Consider the following 14347-nt stretch of genomic DNA (forward strand, 5'->3'; position numbering starts at 1 on the left):
CCCCAGTGTTCCTGCCATCTCTTATTGCAAGCATTCAAAATGTGTGATTTCCCTTCCATTCTGCCCAATGGAACAATTAAATTAGCCCGTGTAAGGGATTGTTTAGCCATCAGATCTGCTTTCTCATTCCCTGTCACCCCAACATGTGCGGGTACCCTGTAACTACTGTCAGTTTGTATAACAATATGAAATTGCATATGAGTTTCCATACTGTGGAAAACATAATTTACACATAAATCCAAGATAAATATATGATTCACTATTGCATATACAACCTAAGTATATGAATCTGGACATAATCTTTGTAATGAATGCAACTGTAAAAAATAAATACATGAAATATGGCTCAGTTTTATTTATCAGTCAGAACAAGAGCTTTAAATCACTGAAAATTAGCATAACAAAATCCATATAACAGAGATTATGTTAAAATAAATAAATAAAGTCTAACAGCAAACATGAATTGCTTTAAAAATATGACTCGGACAGAAAAAATGCATTTCATTGAATAGTTTGTTTATAAAACCTTACTTCCTAATATGTAGGGACTCCAGTTTCTAGTACGACATTATACAGTTAGTGACCAACTGTGACCCTCATCCTATGGTGGAATGGCCGGTGATGTGTCGTTGGGGGGGGGGGGGGGGGCAGAAGGCTCCATCGACCACAATTCTGGGATGTCTGAATTTTTAAGGTGAGAATGCTTCCCAAGATAAACTGGGGTCCCTATTCTGATCAGGCAAGCTTCATACCAAGAATCTCAATGTGTAACAACAGACTCCTGTTACAACAACACTAACAGTTCTCCACTTGATTTTTATAGCAGTGCAATTATTTCTTTATGTTTCGAGATGCTTTTGATCACTCCATTTTACATTGTGAATTTCTCAGAGTACAAACATGTCATGAGAGTACAGTGTGAAGCTGTAATCCACAAATGACTCCTTCACACAATATACCCTGAGATGCATACTGGAAGAGAAAAATATTTTACTTCAAAAGTAAGGCATTAACACTACCTTTGTAATACAGTAAATAAATGTCTTTGATTGAGCTGTCCTCTCTTATACTTCCACTGGTAACCAGAGAACATCAGAAAGCCAATACAAACAAGGAAACAGTCAATTAACGCCACACAACCAAACAGGTTCCAGCTGGCGTATGTTCACGTAGGCATGTAGATCACATTTCTTCCCCAAAGTGATCTTGTTTCAGGCATAGTTACACAATCAGATCCTAAAGAGAAATAGAAGAATACATCATCATGGCTGCCTAGTTTTCAGATGTAGACATACTTCACACATTAATAATGAGTCACACAAAGTTTAATCAGTATACCTTGAAGAGGATTCTGAAAATGACCTTGCATGAAGGCTTCAGCACAAGTAGTTACAATCGGAAATGTAAACGGCATATATGACATTCTCCCATCGAACATAGTGAATGCAACATGCAGTAATGTTTACCTCATCTGAATCATTATGGTCACTTCCTGCATTGCTGAGGGGAACTGTCTGTGGGCCAATGGGAATGCAACGGTCTTCCTCCTGCACCTGCAGAGCAGAGAAGCGGTATGATGGAATCCTGTAGGGGGCAGTAGACGACAGTCAGGACTACAAATACAGTGTTAAAAAAAACAAGAATGATGAGTGTCCATATGTTGTAGATATCTTATTTAATAATTAGCATAAACAAATTTTCCTATGTGAGTAACTGAGGTAGAATGATTAAATAAGCTACAATAATACATGTTAAGAATGCCAAACAGGGGCATTGCAGGTACAGAAGACATTACTTTTTAGTTCAGATCACTGTTGCAGTTTACCCAACATGCTCTACCATACCTTTCTGTATGCAGCATCCTCCTGACCATGAAAAGGCCAGCAACAGCCAAAGCTACCACCACGACTGACACAGACGCCACCATCACCAGGACTGTGGTCTGTGGGACATTCTGGAAACAAGGTAATAACAAATATATCACCACTGTCCAGTCAGACCTCCCTCTCGGTTATACTCATTGCGTGCTTTGCAGGGCGAATATAGCTGCAGGTAAATTAGTGATTTTGTCCTCCTCACAGGGCAAACTCACTGGCTTTGAAGCAGACACCTGACTGGGGCCCCCACAGCCCTTGCTGACAGTCCTCTCTCTGCGCAAAGGAGCGAATCCTCCTTCACACCTGTCGCTGGGCACTTTACGGTACCTGCACCAGGGACGACAGCATTGCAGCACTGACTTATATACAAAACATTTAATGACAGCAACAGTGTTGTGTGTGTAGGGACTACAACTTCCACATTCCCACAGGAAAATTCCGCGACGTCCACCACGAATGACGTCTAACTTGGTTCAGCCAATCCCGTCATGGCGGGAGCAATAAACGGTCCCGTATAAGAGCAAGACACGTTCTTGGGATCTCTCTTCTGTTTCTTCTGCTTCTTCTGCCTCTTCTGCTTCTTCTCTTGGACGCACCCTTTTTGGCCATTCGCTTCAGCTCATCTGCTCCGAGACTCGGACAGAGGCTGAATGCTGCACAGCGCACTACCAGGCCTACGGACACACCCAGTTACCTCGCGGTAACTTCGTGGCCTATAGCGAGTGGAAACTGGTGTACGCGGAACGCAACATCAGTTTACTCCTGCAAAACTCACCAGCGAACAACAGCAACAAACTTTTACACCTGGAAAAGGACCAGCGGATCAGACGACAACGCGCTGCTAAGACGGGAACACCCCAGCCTGCGCATCTCTCCCGGACACCATTCACAGCACCATCGCCGCTTCTACAAGGACAGCATGTCTTTTGGATCCAGCAATGCGTATGGACTCAGTAAGAAAACAAACATTCAGGCATAGCCAGTGTTTAGTTTAGTCTTAACTGTTTTTGTGAATCTGTGTTTCAATATTTACCATCCAACCATTGTAATGTGTTTGGTTAGCTACATATATATGTACGTGAATTGATTCGCCGTCTTTTGCGCATACATAGAGTAAAACTACGCAAGTAGTCCCTTCTCACAGCTAACTCTAACTCATTACCACACCCAGAACTCTAGCTTACTCAAGCTAGCTACTCCCACTTTTACCTTACCTTTCCTTCAAGCGACACGCGCGCTCGCGCGCGCCCACACACACATACACGCCCTAACTTAACCTACTAAATTTCCTTACTAACTTCCCGTTAGTTTATCTGTTATGTGTTTGTATGTTTGTTTAATAAATATATTTTATTAAACCCGGTGTCCGTTTTGGAATCGCATAGACATGAGAGCCGAGTTAAAGCAGTCTTTCGAAGAACTTCCAACCTTCAGGTTATCGGTATGTTCAATCATTAATATTGGTTATTTTAATTAATTAAAATACTATATTTGTGGTTGGATATTTCTGATAACAGTAATTTTATGAGACTGATTACTTTTCGCAGTTATACTGCAACACAACGTTTAACTGGCGCCCCGGTTTCGTAGAGAGTAAAATCCCTGCGTTATTTGGCGGCCCGTGCAAGGACCCTACATAATTTGGAGTCCCGTGCGAGGACCCCTACATGTGCGTGTGTGTGTGTGTGTGTGTACCATTATGATAAGCGACATTACCCTGAAGTCTGAAGCTCCTCCTCTTCTCCATTTAAACACACCTCCAGGATGTGGTCCCTGAGGTCTGTCTGTTCCACACACTCTGAGGTGTTCTCGTGCCGATAGTACCCGTAATCACTGTTAGGGAGGAGAAAAGGCCCCGCATGAATGACTGTCAATGGCCCTTTTCTGATTCAGAGGTCTGGTGGTTCAGCTGCTGCGGAGAGAGAGCTCACCCCACACCCAACACACACCTAATATTATTCAATCAAAAACACAAAGCTACACACCGTCTTTCTCTGACAAGTTAATTGGGGCATTACTTTCTTTCGTGATTGTACGGCCAAATAATACCCTGGAATGTCGCTAGGACAGAATTACTGGTAATGTAAGGAACAGAAACATCAAGGCAAATGTAATACTGTAAGTTCAATACAATGTCGTAAGAATTGTCGGAAGAGTCTGTCAGCCAGGTAGCCCCTTTTTGCATAATAAACACAGGTCACATTAAGTAGCACTTCAGATACAGGCACAGAACATTCACAAAACATCCCTGTAAGGTTGTAGTGACATGACAAATAAATGGCTAAGTCGCACCATAAATAGTCCTCCCTGGTGCAAAGGCAGGGCATCTGCTGTCTGCGAACGACATAGTCCCTCCCATTTCTGCAGACAGCCTGCTTCTTCAACCTCCTGAAGGTCTCTCTGTACCCCAGGACACACCCGTCAGTGTCAGAGTCCCGACTGGCGGTGGAATGCGCCAACCACTCGACATAATCCCGCTCTTCGCCTGGGGAAACGCAGTGATAGTGGTTAAGGTACATGACTGGGACCCGCAAGGTCGGTGGTTCGATCCCCCGTGTAGCCACAATAAGATCCGCATAGCCGTTGGCCGCTTGAGCAAAGCTCTTAACCCTGCATTGCTCCACGGGAGGATTGTCTCCTGCTTAGTCTAATCAGCGTCTGCCAAATGCCTTTAATGTAATGTAATGTAATGTCAGCGGGTATGTTCTATTCCTGACATGCTATGAAGCTCATTTTCTGCCACAGCATTTAAACTTTTAGACATTTCTGAAACAGGGAAAACACTTCTGTCAGCAGCCTAGAAACACAAGCCATTTTAGTAAGCAGACAGCAGTTAGTGTCAGTGTTTAAACCATTTACTACACCTCCCAAAATTCTCACACCACAAATACTCACACCACTGCTCCAAATATAGATTAAAAAAAGATATTCTTAACATTTTTTTTAAAAAATGACATCAACAGCGAATGCGTTTGAGAGAAAGAAAATGTCCCTCACATTCTCTAACGAGCAGGGGCTGGAAGTCGATGGTGACTGCCACCCATGTGGCCCTGTACTGCTCCTCTGGCCGGTACCCCCAGATGGTGAGGTTCATGGTCTTTGTGCCAGGCTCAGAGGCAAGGCCAGCGAAGAAGATGGGATGGTCAGTGAAGTTGTACAGCTTCCAGCACTGCCCCTCGTCTGTGGAGAACCTGGAGTCACCACAGCCATGAGGTCAAAACAGAGAGCGCTATTTCTGTCAAGCTCTTACACAACATATACATCTACCACATAAAATTTGAAATAAGCATGATTTAAGGAGCACACTTACACAACTGCACAGATATAAAAAATGAATGAACAGACAGAGGGATATTCTCACTTGATAGTGCTTATGAGGCGATCCGTATGGGACTCCACTGCCACCAGGAGACCTCCGGAGTCCAGGATGGCGTAGTGATGGGGTCCCATCAGCGACCGTGCCCAGGTGTACCCCCCGTCGTCTGACACGTACACGTCAGGCCGAGCTGAGGTGACAGAGTCTCCCACACTGCCTGGGGGGCGCACAGTCACAGGGAGAGGGATAAAAGACCCCTCATTGGCATAATGAGTGCTATTATACAAAAAATACCTATAGGTTGTAGTATTCTGGACAATGATTTGACAATCTGGCAATCTAATCCCCTGTGTTTAATTGGCTGAAGAAATCTCCACCTCCATTGAGTTGCCTGCTACAAATTGCTAACATATTAAACATAGGTGGTGGTTAAGCTGAGTTACCCCTCCTAAATCAAACTGTTTTAGCATTCATTTGCTAGTCATATCACTGCGTTGCATTTGTTTTGGAAAGAATCAGGGTGATGACTGACAGATCTGTTACCATGAGCAATGACAAGGCCGATAGCACTGGGGTCGGAGAGTGGCAGCAGTGGCGCCAGGCCGTTATAGCGGCTGTACTCTCCATGGATATGCAGGTTGCACTGGAGGGCCAAAACAAACAGCGTATTGTACATGACTGTCATCATGTAGATGTATATCACACATGTTTTTCACCCAGACTTAGAAAATATGTACAGATACAGGCACAGTAATCATAAACACACTATCATGTATGTCATACATACAGTACACATCACTAACCTGCACCTAAATATATAAAAGCACAATATGAAAACCACAAATAAGGAAAAAAAACAATTTCACACAAAGCATTAATCTCACATACGTACAAAAAACACAGAGAAAAAGAGAGACGTAACAAACATTTTTGGTGTTCACTCCGCACTCTGCATTCTGCGGCTTGCTGAGTAACCTCCACTCGCCTCCTCTGTCAAAGGAGATGACTGTCCGAATACGATCATCTGGGACGCACAATGAGGACAATTACGTATTCCACTTTAGTCCAACTGCAATGCACTTAAAATTACATGCAGGTGCAAGAATAAAGCTATTCAATGCGAGTGTGTTGTTAAGACTCGTCAGGCCGTACCCTCCTCCAGGACATTGGTGAGGTAGACTCCCCTCAGAGACGTGACGTTGGTGAAGTCGCTCTTCCCCTCCCCGCCAAACAGATGGCGCTCTAACGACTTAGAGTAGAGAATTCCGCGGTCATCTGACGTGTAAACCGTGCCGAAATACGTGTCCGCTGTGACAGTGGAGACAGAGCACAGCTGACACAGCCCAAGAAAGAGCACTGTTAACAGAACACACACACGAGCGGGATCTGATGATTCAGGTCCCCAAAGGGAGGTGCAAGCCTCAGTTTTGCTTATGTTCCACTTGATGACATGGTACATCTTGCAAATCTTATATGTATGTTTACAAAGCATGTTCTATATAAAAATCCATAAACATGGCTTCTGACAAATGAGCTGTGAAGATTGAAATCAAGAAAATAAATGTTCTCCTTTGAACACACACCCTGATATTTACAGTAGACCTTCACATCAGCTAATCCAGACTGGCATAGCCAAGAGAACGTAACAGGTTTCACCAGAAAAATGAAGCCATTCTCACTCTTTATCTGCATGTACATCATAATGCTGAAGTGGATTTCAGTGAGCACAGATATACGCTGACCGAAGCAATTAAGTGACAGCCACGAGACGGCGGTGAGATGGATTATTCACAATCTATTTGTGGCAGCAAAGAAAAACTTGTAAAACGAGTCTGCTATTCTCCAGCCTGACCATCTGATGACAGAACAGGACAGTGTCAATGCCATGACTCAACCTTCACCTGTGAAACTTTCAAACTCAATTCAGAATCTAACAGTCCCCTACAAACCAACTGCACATTCCAAAACCTTATTTTATACTAACACATGTCTACTGAACAAGTACCCTGTGATCTGAAAGCTTATTGAAATTGACATCACTGACATTAAACATCTGTGGAATGGTGGAATATCAGGGTTGTGGATATTAATGGACATTAACAGAGCAGAACATAAGTGGCAATAATTGATATTAGGCTAAGACTGAAACTTTTCTAGTTTATGAAGTTACCGTTTCAATTTTCAATACATGTAAATGAATGAACCAAGTTAACTTGTTAATCATGTATAGCTATTGCTGAAAATCTCTGGGTGGTGGATACTAAGAGTCATCAAGATTGGTGGCAAAATCTTCAGGGTGGTGGCAATAGAATATGACAGTTAAGCTCCCGATTAAATTTCAGACAGATGACAGAGCTTTAGGGTTGAGAACAATAATTGTTTGTGAGACAGCAGCGAATGAAACATTTTGCTTGCCTACCTGCTGGGTCATCCACATGCATGAAGATCATATCCTCATCTCCATCGAGAACAGAGTAGAACTGACAACAGACAGGGATACAGGCAAGTTCACAATAGCAGCAGCACAGTAGAGACCTGTGTAAATACTGTCCCCAGAATGCTTGAAAATCAACCAAATCTAACAGGCTTTAATTTTTAGTTGTTGAGCTTGAGATCGTAAAGCAAGAGGATGTTTAAAAGTCAAAGACAGGGCTTGGGTGTGCGCATACGTGTTTGTGTGCATGCGTGTGTTTCCACTCAGCCCTGCATTTTAGGTCAGTTAATTACCCTGGGAGAGAGTATCCCTTTCTGCCTCATCAGCAGTTGGGGGTGGAGAAATAGTCGAGCCACCAGCATCTCAAACACCTGACAAGTACACCCATGCACACCACCCCAGCCCCTCCCTCCCCTTTACAACACGCTGGCAAGTCTCTGGGTCAGCACCTTTGCATTGTATTGGTCTTTTATTGTAGTACTCTGCTTTTCTTTTTTTCTTTTTGTTCGTTTTTTTGTGCATGTGGGTGAGAGACTGTGTTGGATAAGTTGAATGGATCCTTCACTGATAAATGACAACAGAGGGAGGAGAGGAAAAGAGAGGGAGAGTCTTACCTGCTCAATAGTGGCAGAGGGCAGCTGAGCTTTATTGAAGATGTCACCCTGGTTTGAGGACACATAGATGACACGGGGCTCCCCCTGTAACAGTAATTTCAAGAAAATTAAAACTGAGACTACCTGCCTGCCAGGTGCACAGTTGCATTTGCACTGTTTTCTGAAATGCCACTTGTCCTCTGTTGCTGAGTGTATGTGTGTGCGCCGTGTCTCTGCTCTGTGTGTGTGTGTGGTTTGCCATGTGTGTTAGCATGGTGTGTTCAGCCGGTTTGCGTGTTTCACCTGCTTCTCCAAGACAGAGGTGAACAGGAAACCCCCAATGTAGCCGAAAGAGAAGATATTGTGAGTGAGGTCGGTGAAAGTCTTGCCCAGGTCCTCAGTCCTCCTCAGGAACAGTTCCCCCCTCGTGTCAGCGTCCACTGTGCAAGAAAAGAATACAATCACACAGGTCTCACAATGCCAGCCAAGGCACTGCTACTAGGGAGCTGCTGCATTTGCATCATTACCCAGGCCTGGACTTGAAAGCCTGGAGATTTTCCCCAGTATGTAGTGACCTCCATTATCACTCCATTATCCGCTATCACTAAAATGGAGCATATTTATTTTGTAGCATTTCAATATAATTGCAGGACTGGGAGTTCTAAAACTCTACATACAGTATATACATCAACAGTTACACTTTTTCATATTTCATACACCTTTCAGCCCTCTCCATGTTGAAAGGTGTTGAGGTGGTGCCTCCAGCCAACTCTGGGTAAAGTGCTAACCCCTCACCTGTCCCGTTGGGGCTGCAGCTAAAGAAAAGAGTGATGCCTGATCCCCTGAGAGTGAAAGAGAAGCCACAGTCAACACTGGTCACGATTATGGCCACACTCAACCCTGTCATGGTGGAACTGCTTTCTTGGTTTAACCTGTGGTTCACAGTGCCAGCAAAACCAACCCCATAAGAGGCCATGTAATTTATAACGGTGGTATTGTGCGACTGTTGTTTACCTCAAAAGAGAGACATTATTCTTCTGTGTTAATGGGCTGTAGAAATGAACCTCCTGTTACCCCATAAAGCACATGTGGAGGACAATATTTGAGCACTATTCATCAAACTTCATTTACGTTTCAAAGACATTCAAACACTTGCTACATTCAAAACTCTGCTGCAGCGGAAAGGTCATGTTTGCTCTTACCACATGAAAGAGTGAACGCCGTCCTGGAGCTTGTTCCACATGTTCCCAAAGTCTACAGACAACCAAAGGCCACCCTGAAAAATATGCATAGAAGCATAAGTCATGTTGAAACATCAGTCAATATGAACAAATAATACTTTGTCTCACATGGGCTGCATAGCATAGTAAATATCCACACACCTGAAAATGTGATAGAACCTGTCTGTTCGTGTTGTTACACACCAGTTAGTATTAGTGTCTTTACAGCAGAATGCCAGTTATAATGTCCCTGTAGTTAGAATATGTCAGTAAGAGGAACACTTATAATAATATATTCACACAGTTTCAAATGTGTATGAACTGTTAAAATGTACCTGCATTCCTGAATACCCGATCAAATTAAACAAATACCTGATTAAGTATTTGTCACTCACATCGTTGCTAATAGTGACCAGGTAGTTGGGGTTCTGGAAATGGAAGCTGATTGCCTGGCGTTGGTGGAAGGGCAGCTGGACTGGTTTGAAGGACACGCCTGCATCAGTGGAGGTGAATATGACGCCTCCATTCGATTCTAGGGCAGGGATGTCCCCTGTGAGAATTACCTGTGAGATCAATCAGTCATTAATTCTGCATCTCTGGTAGTTTAATGATACATTTAGATTAGCTTGTATTTCCCCAATCCTTACCACATCCAAGCTCATCTAAGGTCACCTGTCTTCTCTGTGCAAGTGCAAATGGCAGTTTGACTACATACCTGCCATATGTTAAACAAACTATTCAAAGAGACGGTAATGGCATTGTTTCATAGTTATTTATTAACATCTACATTCAATAAGGTCAACAGTGACCTCATTTCTCACTTAAATGGACCATACTGACAGGGAATGCAAAGGATTTAGCTCATTAAATGTAAGAGTGCTTATCAGATTGCTAACTAGGCCAACAGTGATAAAACCACTAATTTTTCATTTAATGTCCAGGGTGCTTTAATTACCACAGTCGGTGTCAGGACATCTTTAAAATCTGGGCTCCTACTATTATCCTACAACACACAGGGAACTACAACAAGGAACTACATTTCTAGTGCAGTCACCACTTCCAGCAGCAATCCTGTTATAAATTAAATAAGCAATTGTGAGTAGCATGCTAATTAAATGGCAATCCCAGTAATTTTGCATAGAATTTCCACAGCAAAACCTAATATATTTACTGATTGATCTCCATTCTGTTCAATATCTAAATTCTGTTGAAAGCCTGACTAAATGTCAAACACCAAAGAGTCTGTGGCATCTTGTGGGAAGTGGCATCTTTCCGGTGTTCCTGACAGAGTGGGGGAGTTGTTCTGAGGCTGCTTCTGTAGCTAAAATATGATGAGTTTTGACACTATGGCCTCAACAACTTAACTGCTGAGGGGTGATGAAGCACAGAAGACAGGCTGTGCTGATTGGCCAAAGTATCTCAAATAGGATGATATGTGCGGTTCTGCCAGAGTGTATACCCACGCATCATCCTGCACAGATTGTGCAAAGTGTTGTTTTTAATTGTACAGAAAACAAGGTAAACCTAATAGCAAATTAATAATGATCTTTTTCCATGCTTATACATGTATAATATCTGTTGCAGTGTATTTTTTACAATAGAAAAAGCTCTGAACAATGTTTTATTTTCAAAGCAAATTAAATGTAAAGTTATAACCTGACCACAAAAGAAAAGTTGAGAAGCACCCGTGAAAGCAGTGGCCAATAGAAAAATGTCAAAATAGAAATAAATGAAAGGATATACCCTTATACATTCCGTGTGACTGATGGTGTTTCTTACCTTTTCCGAGTTCCCAGGGCCAGTGCTAATGCCAAATTCTTTCCGTATTAAGGTGTTGTTGATGACATGGGTGATATCATGAAAGGTTTTCCCATAGTCCTGACTGTCAGGGGTGAATTCACAGGAAAATAGTTACAGCTTCTGTGGATGTTGGCAGTATTGAAACTAAAATCTTAGAGCAATGAGAAGTACTCCAGAAAAACAAATCTATTGATCCAGGCAATGTAAAGCACCCTAGGTGTAGGGTCCTCTATCATGGTCCTGTATCACGAAGCAGGATTGCAGATTTAGCTAGATAACTGCACTGAGGACAACCCGGAACCTTCCCAAATCTGGAACATGAATTGAAGTAAAAAGAGCTGTTCTGTGTTTTACTCAGTGCAGTCATCCTGCTATGGCTGTAATCCTGCTTTTAGATACAGGCACCAGGGTTTGTTTCAGACTGAGGCCATGCTAAGTGTGGACTGTATGGAGAACCACTTACCTTCTATAAAGTCGGGACGATCCTCCTCCTACAACCACACCCATGGGAGGACTGATCGTTGACAGCACGAGAATCACCTTACAGGCACAAAATAATAATGGAAACACTCATCATCATCATCATTGCTGACCTCTGTAATCAAACACAGCAAACATGAAGCTACTTACATAAGCTACTTGTAGTTGGTTATGCACTCTGTAATAATAACACACAGCAATGTAAAGCCTGTGGAATATGCAAAGATGCAAACATTAGTTTATCTCATGGAACTGGGTAGTGCCTTGGTTTTTGTAGTTTTCTCTGACAAAAATGAATTTCAGACATTAACATTGGGCCGGACCATCATGAACAAAGAGACTGCTTAACTTGCTGATGGTGTGCAATAGTGGCTTGGATACTGCTGGCACGATTCTCCTCATTAACTATGGGAATTTGTGGCTGGAAGTGCATGCTCCTCGGCCGTGATGTCCATGCATTGGTTCCAGATTCAAAGCAAAACGAACAAGCAGCTCTGAATCAGTTGAGTATGTATATCAATCAATCAATCAATCATGCAATCTCATCAAACTTCACAGAGAGGGATACTATGTTCTGTGCATGAACTCCTTATTAGAGCTAAAAATACACGTTAGTGTGAAAAGTGGTGCAAAGAACACAGGTAGTTGTCTTAAGTGTGGAAAACATCATACGGTCTGATTATTCATCCTTTACTATACATGTGAAGCACGCCAAAAGAAGCTACCCCCACTATGAAGGGATCTTGTGGCTCTGTCATTGTGCAGGGTGCACTTGCAGGTGTGGTTTATGTCCACAAAACCCCATAGAAGGCAAGGTGAACAGCAATTAACAAATGCATTTACAATCTGATGAGTAGTGGTCTCTTCCAGAAGGACAGTGCCCCCATCCACTGATGATTTTATAAGCATTAAAACAATGTAAACCATTATGCCATGTTGATCTCTAGTCATCAGCTCTCAAGTGGACTGTACGCTAAAGGGAGAATCTGGAGCAGTGCCTGAGGCAGCGTTTTCCACCACCATCAACAAAAGACCAAATGGTGGAATTTCTCATGGAAGAATGGTGTTACATCCCCCTCAGTACAGGTGCAGATATTGTAGAATCTATGCCAAGACACAGTCAAGCTGTTCTGGTATCTTGTGTTGTGCCCTTAACACTGCATTGTTCCAGGGGGGATTATCCCCTACTTAGTCAACTGTAAGTCACTTTGGATAAAAGCATCAGCTACATAACAAATGAGTTTATATGCAGGAAAAATATGACCAGCAGTAAGTCTGGATGTTGGTGTGAGATCAAATTGATCTCTCCCCCTCAACCGGTGAGCAATCTGACACAAAATGGCTGCTGTGCATCACCCGGGTAGGTGCTACGCATTGGTGGTGGTTGAGGCGAGTTTCTCCCTCATCACGGTAAAGTGCTTTGAGTGTGAGAAAACCGTTATATAAATGCAAAAAAAACAAAAAAAAAACAACTGAGATCGCAGTTGTTTGCAGTGACCAAATCCAACTGAAAGACAATCCATTTTTGTTACTGCCGTAGGAACATGATGAACATGATGAACTTCATTAAATCCATTACAATTCCAATCACCATTCATGAAATTGCAGTGTACACTTACCCCGGTCCCATCACCAACCCATGTGAGTGTAAAACTAGAGCCATCATCTCCATGGAATGCAGTCTGCAGAGAACACCAACACAACTTTCAATAAATTACTAGAGCACCAAGACACATAAAACACCAAAAATGCATCTTTATACTGTATACTGTAATGCCATATACATAAAAAAGACACATTGACACAGATATCATTCTGAATGAAACAGTGCCTAACAAGTGGAAGCAAACCTGCAATGGCTATTATCAGAACTGAATCAGGGCTACGAGTGTTCTAGACCTTAGCTATAAGGGCAGTATGCCTTATCAGGCAGACAGAGCATGGTCAGTGAAGGTCCAACTGTCTCTGCCACCTCATCACACTTTTTGACAATTGAGCTAACTAAGGTGAAGCCACTTGAGATAAGCATTATTTGGTTTATTTGACATGCATACACATTCATATCCCTTCATATTTAATGATACCATAACTTCTCAGGGCACATTTCACAGCAGAGTATATAAATTAATACTCTGAATTTTGTTTTCCATAAAATAGTTATACTGTATTTGTTCTTGTTTAATTATGTCCCGTAAATGTTGCAGCCTAGCCATTCTTCCATTCTTCTTTATTGAAAGTGCTTTCACACACACACACACACACACACACACACACACACACACACACACACACATTCACCTCATGGGTGTTCTGATCCAACTTCTTCCAATCCGAAGCAGGGAGTTTTAATATGCATGAATTGAAGCTGGGACCCCTGGTCCTGGTATCCCTTTTATCCCGCGACCGCGTCTCTTCTTTCACAGTCCTAGAAAAAAATATGGTGCGCTTACTCCCCTTCTCTTGCTTAAGCCCCTGTGAACTCACCACCGCGACAAGTACCAAGACTCCAAAAAGTACCAAGAGTCTTTCTGTCATCTTGTCTTAAGCGAACTAACCTCCGCACCCCTGGCGTGTGTGAGAGACAGACATAAGTCACGTCGCACTTGAATGCAAAGAGGTGGAGGCGA

General features: G+C 42.7%; 1 protein-coding gene across 1 annotated transcript; it reads right to left on the reverse strand.

Moving 5' to 3' along the window:
* Positions 1-502: 502 nt before the first annotated feature.
* si:dkey-159a18.1 (sortilin) lies at positions 503-14046 on the reverse strand. The gene is made up of 21 exons (XM_061252273.1): positions 14019-14046; positions 13340-13402; positions 11704-11780; positions 11220-11322; positions 9836-10003; positions 9423-9496; positions 9016-9062; positions 8524-8660; positions 8242-8325; positions 7613-7673; positions 6346-6501; positions 6120-6217; positions 5737-5836; positions 5239-5410; positions 4875-5068; positions 4170-4362; positions 3594-3710; positions 2093-2204; positions 1845-1954; positions 1467-1553; positions 503-1236 (listed from the first exon to the last, which is right to left on the reverse strand). Exons 3-21 carry the CDS (start codon positions 11745-11747, stop codon positions 1230-1232), a joined length of 2064 nt encoding a protein of 687 aa, XP_061108257.1. The 5' UTR covers positions 11748-11780; positions 13340-13402; positions 14019-14046; the 3' UTR covers positions 503-1229.
* Positions 14047-14347: the final 301 nt, after the last annotated feature.

Source organism: Conger conger, chromosome 8 (genome assembly GCF_963514075.1).
Source record: "Conger conger chromosome 8, fConCon1.1, whole genome shotgun sequence".
Lineage (NCBI taxonomy): Eukaryota > Metazoa > Chordata > Actinopteri > Anguilliformes > Congridae > Conger > Conger conger.

Bases quoted from the DNA above. Each gene is read 5' to 3' on its own strand.
- si:dkey-159a18.1 (XM_061252273.1), bottom strand. From the start codon at position 11,747: ATGGGTGTGGTTGTAGGAGGAGGATCGTCCCGACTTTATAGAAG. The intron at 1,955-2,092 runs GTGAGTTTGCCC...CCTTGTTTCCAG, and splicing joins AGGTGTCTGCTTCAAAGCCA to AATGTCCCACAGACCACAGT. The intron at 1,554-1,844 runs GTATGGTAGAGC...TCTGCTCTGCAG, and splicing joins AGGATGCTGCATACAGAAAG to GTGCAGGAGGAAGACCGTTG.